The sequence below is a fragment of the Asparagus officinalis genome, chromosome 5, assembly GCF_001876935.1.
Source record: "Asparagus officinalis chromosome 5, Aspof.V1, whole genome shotgun sequence".
In the NCBI taxonomy this organism is placed as follows: Eukaryota; Viridiplantae; Streptophyta; class Magnoliopsida; order Asparagales; family Asparagaceae; genus Asparagus; species Asparagus officinalis.
In genome coordinates, this window is record NC_033798.1 from 2,475,033 (window position 1) to 2,486,297 (window position 11,265).

An 11,265-nucleotide genomic window follows, 5' to 3' on the forward strand; every position below is an offset into this window, starting at 1 on the left:
GGGATCTGAAAAGGCTCAGAACGGAGCGAAAGCTAGGATCTTCCGAGAGGCTGGAGGGCTTGCAGCGATCGGAAGCACCTGAAGTGCTGTAGAAATTTGGAGGGAGCTTGAGAGGGAGCTGAGCCATCTCTCTCTTCTCCTCTGAGTCCTCTCCTCTCTCTCTAGCGAAGAAAGATGGTGTCAAGGGGTTGTTTCAAGAGCAGCTTCGAGTTTGGAGGGAAATTTATGGATTTTGAAAGTATGGGAGTGCGATCAGTTATGAAGGGATCGTTCGGTTATTAAGGATTACGAATTTGTTAGTATATTTTTTTATTTGTTATTTTTAAATTTTGTTAATCATGGGCTTGACCTATGTTTCGTTTTGAAGTCAGCTCGGCTGCAGTTTGTTTCCAGGCTACCGTTCCAAGTTATTTTAACAAAACTTTTATAAATATTGAAGCTCGAACGGTTACATGATTTGTAGTTTTAATACAAAATGCAATAGGAAAAATAAAAATACCAAAACGCCAAGAAGAACACAAGCTCGTGACACGGTGACATCGCAAGGCTTCAAGTTAACCAATTTTAGAACTATTTATAAGGCGGTTCTCCCTCGGTACTCTTCTTTTTTTAAAGATTCTGTCCTTTAATACTCTTTTTTATCTGCTATCCTAAAAAAAAAAGTACTACTTGTATCGAGCCGAGCCAGTGATAACGCTCTTTGTAGCTTAAACTTGTTTTCGTCGAGGAAATTGTTGAGCAAGAGTGACCTATTCTTCGGAGGATAACCTGCAGAGGGAAAGGTAAGGATCAAGAAATGAGTTTAAAAGCATAAGAAATTTTAAAATGAAGAGCTTTTACAATCTATTAGACTATCAGTCGCTTCCATACAAATATCAATTAGATACCGACACTTTTTACTCATAATAGCCAAGATAATAGTCCCAAGTTAATCTAAGCTCCCTGAAAGAAGGAATTCGTTATATATAAATAAACCTGCTCAAATATATTGGAGAACTTTTACGGCATTGCACACGTAGGATACAGCTGAACCCATGCAAACTCTTCCTTGTAGCTCACACTTGAATCGCAGGATCCCGAACATGTGTACACAACAATAGTCCCCCAGTCAAGTGAATCAGGGTCGTTTCTCACACCAAAGTAATAAAGCAGCTGAGGCATGATCTGCAAAACAATATATTACTGTTAATGCACGACACCATTAAACAAAAAAAAAAAAAAAAATTAATAAAAACAATAATGAAGGAGACAACTTGATAACACAGATGCGTCTTAACAAAGAGAAGATTGAAGTGGAGGAGGTCATGGTGGTTATGGTAGTGATGATTGCTGCAACGGCGCAGATGATAGAGAAGGTGAAGTTATATAGTTAAGGCTAGGACTTCTATTTAAGACTGTTGAGTAGTTAGATTAGGAAAGGTAACCGGTTGATTAGGATAGAGAAGCATAAGAGGGATTCATTGGGCAAAGAAAAAGACAGGCACAAAACGGGTCATATGATATTCATGTGTCCCTTTGGCCTGAAAGTATAACCCAGCGACACCCTAGGGGTTCAATAATGAAAACTTTTGTATAGAGAGCTTATCTTCCATTTAATTTAATTTCAGGGTTATCTCAATTTATCCAGAAGATGCGAGCATGCAATACAGTGATACTCTCTTTGACCAATTAAAAGAAGCAACAAGTCAAAAAATTAAAATGATAGTAGAAACTAAAACTAGTAGTTTCCCATGGCTTTCTCACAGAAAAGAGAAAAAAGAAAAAAGAAGAAGATGGAAGCCTGATAACAAGCATGTTCTACTGCAATGTCAAACAGAAGCCTAGAGAAGAAAAAGTTTCCTCGGATAAAACTGAAAGTTCTAAAGCTTCCACTGATGATGGATATAGCTCAGAGACAAACTTTTGTTCTGATAAAACTGAGTTCTAAAGCTTCCACTGATGATGGATGGATATAGCTCAGAGAGACAAACTTTTATTCAAATTGACATAATTAACCGTAACGGAATTGGTACGGAACTAATAATCCAACAAGAGATTGGAAATACACAAACCTGGAATTCATAAGAACGGGGACCCTTGCAGTAGTTGCATCTGGGAATGTCTGCTTTAGTTGGACGACCAATTGATAATGGCCACAACGGTTTTGCAGCCAGATCTCGACAATATCTGTTAATGTGATGGATGGAAACTTGAAATTAAGGCAACACTTGCAAGTTTCAAGCAAGAATTTGCAACAAGAAAATGTAACACATTTTAAGTTATCTTTTTCATAGGACGAAGAAAGCATTAAACTAAGTTAATCGATAGAATCGACAGAAGTCTATCGTGCTTTATCTTCCATGAATAATGAAAGTGAGGATATGCAACAAATGCAGGAAAGATAATATTCGAGTCGATCTACTATGCTAAAAGAGGATATGGTGATTTATAAAGGGCATGAATATATGCCTACCTCAACACTTGCTCAGGGGCTTTAGCAATACGTTGTTGGAACGATGCAAAATTCTCCTTATCATTGTCAGCCTGCAACCAAGTAACTTTGTTTAACACAAAATACAGTGACTTAGATATAAAGGCACAGACTGACCATCAAACTAAAATGACTATATTTACCGCAAACTTGTCTGACAATGATTGAAATGCCTCATCTGTTTTGTTCTGTACGGGCACCAAAGAAGTTGCACTACTAGTATCTTCAGAATGTTCATAGTCGGACAAACATTCATCCTCGTTTTCGATTTCATATTCAGGCCACAAAGTTCTGCAGGCAGCTGAAATAATAAAGATTTGCAGTTAAAATGTGACATTCATAGGATTTCATGTCAAAAAATTGTTCAGCCCTTTATTTCTGCATACCATTGCCCAGAATAGGCACAGAAGCTTCTGAAGGATTCGCTAGCCTGCGGCAATCATTTTTATGGCCGGAGCGCCAATGCATAGACTGAAAAACGATAGACATTGCTATGTTTTGCTTCAGTAAAGAATTAAGAAGATAGTGAAATATCCGTTGACTTATACCTGGTGTTTCTCAGAGCAGTAGCGTGCTCTCCTGCAATTACTACAGATTTTGTCCCCTACCCAAGTGCCACACCAACAACAGAGTTCAGCTGAACAAAAAAGCCTGAAAACAGTAAGTTAGTGGGAAAAAAACATTAAATGTTTTTTATTAAAAAAACAATGGGCTTGCTCATAAAAATCTATCAACATTTTAGTCGAATGGTAATATCATTCTATTCAAATGCAAATGAACTCTTGAGAAAATAGTCTAAAGTTGTGTCTGGCAAAACATGGAATGTGGGACGCCTAGCCTTATAACTACACCTATTTACGATATGCACGGCCAAAGGAAAACTTCTAGAGCCTATCCTGACATTCATCCACAACAACTGAGCCTATGATAAAACAAAAATTGAAGAAACAAAGACCCTGCAAAGGCATGCACAAGTAAAGAAAAGGATTTAAGCAGGATTGCTAAGCATAGGCTATTCCATTATGTAACTTATCCATATCAAATGTAATAGACACATACTTCGCACGGAGACGGCCATTCTTGGGCATGTTTGACACTTCATTCACGCACCCTCAGTTGAAAAGCAGCTTACATATGTACTATACGAGTGGGTTAGCTTACCTTGTTAGTTGTTCTTCTATTATCTATGCTTCAATAAGTTGATTCATTTTGACATTCATTTTCATATTTAAATGAGAAAATAAATATATTATAGGGTAATCACAGACATACCTACTCATACAAATGGACAATCTTAGGTCCCTAACAAATTTATTTATTGCCTGAAATAATAGCCCGATGTTGTCTACACTTGTAGCATTGAGCATTGTTAACTATACCATGTATTTCAAAGTATATACACATTTCTCCATAAACAAATATCTGCTGGGACCTTCAACGGATTTAAGTGCGATCTAGTAACTCTAAACCAAAAGTATGAACCAGTAAAATGAACAGAAAGATCTAGCAAATGAAAGTTTAACTACTTACCTCCAGCAGTTAAAGGTTCATTTCTGCCATTGTGCTTAGGGGGGTCGAACGAGTAGAAAGGATTAGAACGAGGTAGTTGGCACCGGAAAACCTTCACACTTCAAAAAACACCCAAAAGGCACAGATTCAATTGACGGAATGGAATAACATATAGAAAACATAGCTATCAATTTATCAGCAAGTATCTTCTACACATCACCTTTTGCATAGTTTATGTTTATGTTGTACTTATACCCATTGGGAATGAATTGCTACTTCCTTTAGTTAAACAATTTTATGTCGGATGCAAAAAAATTCCATGTTAGATGGCAGATGTCGGGAATACCAGAGATATTTAGTAAATATTGGGTTGTTAAAGTGGGATAATATATATAAATCTCATAGATGTCCAGAATTGATGCATAGAGAATGGAGCTATGAAGAAAAGATGCTATATTCTTTTCATGTTTAAACATGTTATTAAAGTTACCAAAAATTTCAAATGTATAATGCTAGGAATAAAGCTATTCTGTAAATAACTCCAAGTTAGGTTGGACTCAATTGAGTCCAAATTCTTCTTTCAGGTATTTATATAAGAGGGTATTGGTCTGGGTTAAGACCTCAATTGAATAAAAAATCCAAACCCAATCACTATAACGTATAGAAGTCCAAACTGTTGTTGCAACGCTTCATTAGGTATATCATGAAAATCCTGATATATAGAAAAAAATTGCCAAAAACATTAATCAACATAGAAATCATATAGTTTTGCGACAAGCCTTACAAACATATTGAATGATATGTCAGTGGTGTCATTCAATATTTAAAGCAAGGCCCACCATTGTAAGAAAAACTGCTACCTTCTACAAGAATTCTCTCCATCACGCTTCCACTGCTCATGTTGGTCCTTAAGAAGGCAGGACATAGATGGGCACATGAACACATACAGTATCCGATGGAATGTAGATTCCTTCTCAGGCAACGATGCATAAATCTATAAAATTTCAAACATCCCCCTACTTTCTTAGAAACAAACCTCCCAACAAAAACCAAATCAAAAAATAACTTAACAAAATACCACTTGCCTGAAGAAGGAACAGTAGTGGCTCTCCACAGAATCCGCACGTGCGAAATTTCCCCCAAGGCAAGTTCAACGGATCCAACCACGCCTAAATCCAACCAAATCAGACAAAAATAATTGTTAACTGCACTTTAATACCCTAGAGCTTCATCAATTTTTCACTTCGATTCCCAAATAATACACCATAGTTCCACAGATTTTCACTTCAATACTTTCTGTTACATCAAGGTTCAAAATTTTGTCTAAAAGACATGAAATGATTATCAAATGATAACATTCGGACTTTTGTACCCCCAAACTGATAATGAATCCCACTTAATCCCTCTCCTCCTTCCAAATTTTAAGTAAAAACACAGAAATTTGTAACTGAAAAATAGCACGCCAACTCCTTTTTAACAATACTCACAACAGAAATCGAAAGAAAGCCCTAAATTGAAACAAATGACTAACAAGAAAGGTCTTTAAGGTACAATTTGGACAAACTTAAACTTCACGGAACAGGAGTTAAAAATTAATGAACTTTTCAGGGCATGAAAGTGCAATTGATTAATAAAAAAGGCATAACATGCGGGAGTTTTAGGGTTTAAGCAAGTACGGGGACGCCTCCGGCTTTGCTAGGGAAGAACTGACGAAGAAGCGAGTGAGGATTCTTCGGCTTCTCGACGAACCCCAGGGTAACTCCTCCCCCTGCGACTTCGTCTTCTGCCTCGTCGTCGCCGTCGTCGTCGTCGTCGTCCATTTCGATGGCATCTTCATCCCCTTCATCGTCGTCGAGGGAGGTGATGCGGAGGGAATCCAGATTGTTAAGATCCGAATCCATTTCAATGAGATGGTGGGGGGAGAGGCGCAGCAGAGAAAACCCTAGATTTTATTGGAGGGAAAAGAATAATAATGTTTTTCGCCAACAAACCCCCAAATCAACTACACTTGTAGATTTACCCTTTACATAAAAATAATTGCTAATTTATCCATAAATCTTTAAAATTGCTTTTATTTTTCCATCTCCCGATCTTAACATTTTTATTCACAAACATAGACGATAAAAGTATCAGAAATACTTTCTCCCATAACAAAAAGAAGAGAACTTCCACTAAGGAGGGCGATACGTCTCCTCCAACCTAACTCCAATATGACCTCGTTTCTGTCTCCAATTTAAATTGTTATTATATTTTTTATGAGCAAAAGTATAAACTGAATTATGATCCATGTATTTACGGTCTTTCTCATATATTAGATCATAATTTTAATCTTATTTTATATCTGAAGTTTAAATGTTTATATTTATATTTATAATCTATACGTCTAAATTCACGTAGATGTTTTAAATAAAATTCATATGTTCGCCATTTATCTTAACAAATCCATCAAATTGTTAAAACAACGCCCTTATTTCTGACAAATATATAGATTTGAGGGTTTAATCTACAAAAGTGAACATTTAGGGCTGTGATATAAACAAAGATAGAAGTCAGGGACTAATGTGGGAAAAACCCTTATAAACATTAATTTGGCGAGCTCGGGTTTTAGGGTTTAAGAGGGTGACAAAAGAGAGAGCGGCAAAGGGAAGAAAAGTCGCCATTTCCCCCCGAAAAATCAATTTTCTTCCTCATTAATTTGATTTGTTTTTTTTTTGGAGGAGTCGTGGGAGGATGAGCTCCCCCAGTATCAAAGATATGGCAGAATCAAGGTAATCCTCGATTTTTTTTCAGATAATTGATGAGAATTAGATGAATTTACGGTAGCAAATTGAAAGTTGAAATTTTGATTAATATGACTCCGAGAAATACGCATTCACAGTTAGTCCTCTTTTCTTGAGATTATTTATGAGGAATTAGTCGGTATTTTATGTATATAAGTAGGGAATTTATTGTGTATGCAGATTTGGGATACCCTCAAGGGTCACTTGCAGACTGAATTCTCCGATATCCTTTCGACTGAGGCCGTGGGGAACCGGTCCAAGTCGGAAAGGGGGCACCTTTCATTAGATTACAAGTGCATGAAGTGGATCGAATTGGAAAGCAAGGTTCCTTCATCGAAAACTTTATCCTTTTTTTGGGTCTATCTATATTATTTTTAGTATATATATTTTAGTGGTACTTTTCTTTTTCAGAAGAAGAAGAAGAAACCTGGGAACTCGTTGCTGGTGTTGGGCACAGGGGGCGGCGATGTTTTGGCTGTCGATGTTTCGTTGGGTCAGTTGAAGTGGAAAGTCAGTGATTGTCATCCTGGGTTAGTTTTTCTAATCCATAATTTTCACTGACTGTAGTTCCTAGTTTTAATGAGAATTAGATGAATTTGGTAGCAAACTGAAACTATGATTAATATGAAACCAACAATATTTGCAGGGTTACCTTGTTTGCGGGTTTAAATCTCTTGGAGTCTTGTTAGCTTATATGAACATTGTAGTTGAAGCTCTTGTGTATATCTATTCACACTACCTGTAGCTTTAGCAATTTCAAGGCCTTAAGAAGAAGAAGTTTGCAAAATCAAAACGTACTCAGGATTCCTTCTTAAATTATAGAAGTCAAGTGTGAATAACTTCTTAGAACTCTCTAGAGGATTCTGATTTATCTTTCTTGATTATCCTAATATCTTCCAATGAATTATTAACCTCTGCTTCATTCCTTGTACTGTTCTTTGAAATCACTTTTAAAACTTTTTGATTATACTTCCACTCCTAGTTTCTTTTTCTTTTTCTTTTTCTTTTTCATTTACTAGAAGTTACATCATTGCCCTAACTTGAGATTCATTGCCTTCCTACAATTTTTGCCTCTTTGGCTAAGAATGTAATTAGTAGAAGGCTACCCTCCAGAGCATGCTTGAACCGGTTAAGGTGACTCATTTGCTATGGTGGTTATTGTTTAGTCTATTATCTATCTTTCATATATTTATACATAAAACATTATCCATAGGTGCATGTACATATATGCATGCATGTGTGTATATGCATACATCTCCATATGTTTATACTGAAATACACATTTATATGCATACATGCATGTGTGTGCCTGCACTTGGCTGTTGTACTATGTCCAAAAACCATTTTGTATACTATATCAATAACTATAGAGAATAATGTTAAGATTATTTCTAGACAATATAGGCATTCTTGTACATTCAAGTTTTAGAGAAATGTTCATTATCTTAAGAGTTCTAATGTAAGCACTGCTTGCCCTCATGTTTATACCAGCGGTGAACCTTATGTTCCTGGATATTGTCTTGTTTAATCAGAACTATCAATAGGAATTTCTCATTGAATTGCTTTTAGGAACTCATGACAAGGAGTTGTATAGAGATTAGTTGTATTCTTGTGTTGTTTCTTGTTATAACTTCTTTTGATAGAAGTTCTGTAACCAGAGACTATTTTAATGGTTGTACTTATATGGAAAACTTCATTCTGCATTTTTTTCTATCTGGCCCCACTAGTTACAAATTGTTTACTCTGTTGACAGGGGAGTAACTGCTGTTTCTTATTCTGGACACAATTTATCCATATACACAGCTGGCGTGGATGGTATGATTTGCCAGATTGATTTCTCAGCCGGGAGGGTACTTAGAAAATTCAAAGCATCTACAACAGCTGTATCTGCTTTATCTATTTCAGCAGGTACTACCTCCTAGCATGGGTTCTAAATATCCAAAATAAGCATTGATTGCTGTCGTAAGTGGTGTTAATTTTTTCTGGAACAATGTTTATCCTATAGCCATGTTTTGTTTTATACTTATTCAACTAAACATGTCACAGAGCACGATTCTTCTTTAAACCATGATGTTTTATGGTTTGCAATTTACATTTAATGTAAAGTGTGGTTGACCAATTGTAACTATCTTATCATAAAAATGCAGTGAGATTTTAATGAGCCTTTTTGTGCATATTAATTCTTTGACTTTCATGAAAGAGTTTGATACTCACATTTCACATTCCATGACAAATGTAGGGATTAGAATGGAACATATTGCTGAATAGCATCCTGCTCATATTTAGTTGTCAAGCATTATGTAGTTTTGAGAACATTGCTACAAATTACATACCTTTTGTGTTAAAAGGGCTTGGCATGAGCAGTTCCTCAACATTGAGAAAGCTCTTCAAAGAATTGGTGCTGTTTTTATCTAATAACAATCTGGTATTAGCTCTTCATTAATTGGTGCTTAATCCTATGCAGAGTCAACTGTGACCTATCTGTTTTAGCATACTGTTGTAGACATCCAATCAAAGAGCAGTTCTGCAGATTTTAGACAAAGTTGTAGATGAAGAGATAGGGTGAATTTTTTTTGGGGGAATGTTTTTCAACTTTTATTTATAGCATAAACAACAAGCCACACTAACTATTTTCCTAAGTTGCTATTTGATAGATATGTAATAATGTATATATTGCTCAAAAGAACGCTTTCAACATGATAAGTGTTCATTTTATCAATGTATTTTTAGGCTGCATAAAGGGAGAATATAATACATTTGGCAGAAAGGGTACAGAACACCAAAAAACATTAATGAACCACAAAAACTAGAAAATTCCACCCTGAAATATTACAGGTTTAGTTTATTGGTAATTGAACTTGAACCTCAGTAGTATTCTGGATCTAAAGTGTTTAATGTTCAGTGGTGAATATAAATTCTGTGTGGTGTGTAGTTCTAATTCTTAAGAACTTTATTATAAAAGGTGTTGCTTACTTGTATTGAACTTTGTACAATGCTATTTCTTTCTATCAGATGGAAAGCTACTCGCAACAGCATCTGCTCAATTGAAAATCTTTGATTGCTCAAATAATAAGAAGATGCAAAAATTTTCTGGGCACCCTGTGAGTAAGAACTGGTTCTGTGGCATTTTGTTCTTTCTCTATCTTTTACTTTCTCCTCATTTGATATATCTCTATGATATTGCAGGTGGCTGTACGATGCATGATCTTTAGTGAAGATGGGAGCTATGTCTTATCTTCTGCAGTTGGTGAAAGATTTGTTGCAATCTGGAAAGTAGATGGTGGAAAAAAGAAGTCTGCTAGCTGTGTTCTCTCAATGGAGCATCCTGCTATTGTTCTGGATAGCAGGGGTTCTGATGCTGAAGGCTCCAAAGATTCAGGTTTATATGTTTTGGCCATTTCAGAGGTGGGTCTCTGTTATTTCTGGTATGGGAGTAATATTGAAGCATTGCACGCCAGCAAGCCCACAAAGATCTCACTATCCTTTGACTCCCCCATTTCAAGAAACAGCAAGGGTCTATCAATATTTGCTGCAAAATTCCATCGTATTATCAGCCCTGCATCTCCAAAAATGCTTCTTGCTTATGGCGCCTTGGTAAAGCCGTCATTTGAGAAACTCACATTGGAGTATGGTAAAGATATGAACTTGAATGCATCTCAAGATGGTGTTCTACTGCCAATTGGTCAGTCTAACATCTCAAATAAGAGCTTGGTGAATCAAACCAAAGGTATGTTATGTCACTCAATAAAATATCTACGCTGGTTTTTGCTAATGCATTTGGAATTCACAAAGTTGAGTTCACTCTAGCTGATAATAATGGCAAGATGACTCCAGGAGTACACAAAAAATTCTTACAAATTCGGAATAAATTTGTGTGCTACTGGTCTTCTTGTCTTCTTTCATTTTTCTCTCTGTTCAGCAAAGCTTGGATAAAGTGTTTTTGCTTATTTATGTTGTCTTCATGCTAAATCTACTTTCTATTGTCTACTAGTCACTGCGCTTGACCGAGCAAATGCAGAAGATGCTATTCTTCCTCTTCCAAAGCTCTATGCTCATGAAAAGAAGAGAAAGCATGGTATGCCACCTTTGATTTCGGAGGCCAAGACAGTGACTGAACCAGTTGGCAGCAGCACAGATAAAACTTGGCCTGCACGTGCTGAAGGTAGTTCTAGTTTTCCTCCTTTCTGATGCATTTTAGCAATCTTACATACAAACCCAAATTAAAAATTGCTCCTAAACTTTAAGCTCTTTCAGAACTTCAAATACTGTAACACTGGGTTCAGCTTTTAATTCTCTCTTTATTTGTTGAAAAATAGTTGCAGTTTATACTATAGTCCTGACAAGCATAATACACCATTTTAATGCCAAGTTTCTTAATAAGAAGAATTATTTTATGGATCATTGCTATGTTTTCCCCCTAAATCCTGGCATCTTTGAATTACTTTTTTTTCTCTATGCAGTTGACCTGCAAAAGATGGAAGAATATGGTCTTACATCAATTGAGAA

General features: G+C 36.1%; 2 protein-coding genes across 2 annotated transcripts in view; one reads left to right on the forward strand and one right to left on the reverse strand.

The window, feature by feature from the left end:
* Window positions 432–5,945, reverse strand: LOC109841015 (programmed cell death protein 2). The gene is made up of 11 exons (XM_020409855.1): window positions 5,656–5,945; window positions 5,065–5,148; window positions 4,840–4,973; window positions 4,001–4,098; window positions 3,019–3,107; window positions 2,857–2,941; window positions 2,614–2,771; window positions 2,453–2,523; window positions 2,052–2,166; window positions 976–1,164; window positions 432–768 (listed from the first exon to the last, which is right to left on the reverse strand). Exons 1-10 carry the CDS (start codon window positions 5,878–5,880, stop codon window positions 1,000–1,002), a joined length of 1,224 nt encoding a protein of 407 aa, XP_020265444.1. The 5' UTR covers window positions 5,881–5,945; the 3' UTR covers window positions 432–768; window positions 976–999.
* Window positions 6,259–11,265, forward strand: part of LOC109839878 (WD repeat-containing protein 43) — a 7,625-nt gene continuing 2,618 nt past the window's right edge. Inside the window, exons 1-9 of the mRNA XM_020408326.1 lie at window positions 6,259–6,267; window positions 6,697–6,747; window positions 6,940–7,083; window positions 7,171–7,289; window positions 8,513–8,667; window positions 9,772–9,860; window positions 9,946–10,486; window positions 10,751–10,921; window positions 11,220–11,265. The exon at window positions 11,220–11,265 is cut by the window's right edge and continues 127 nt beyond it. Coding sequence (XP_020263915.1) covers window positions 6,259–6,267; window positions 6,697–6,747; window positions 6,940–7,083; window positions 7,171–7,289; window positions 8,513–8,667; window positions 9,772–9,860; window positions 9,946–10,486; window positions 10,751–10,921; window positions 11,220–11,265 — 1,325 coding nt within the window. The remainder of the gene's footprint in view (window positions 6,268–6,696; window positions 6,748–6,939; window positions 7,084–7,170; window positions 7,290–8,512; window positions 8,668–9,771; window positions 9,861–9,945; window positions 10,487–10,750; window positions 10,922–11,219) is intronic.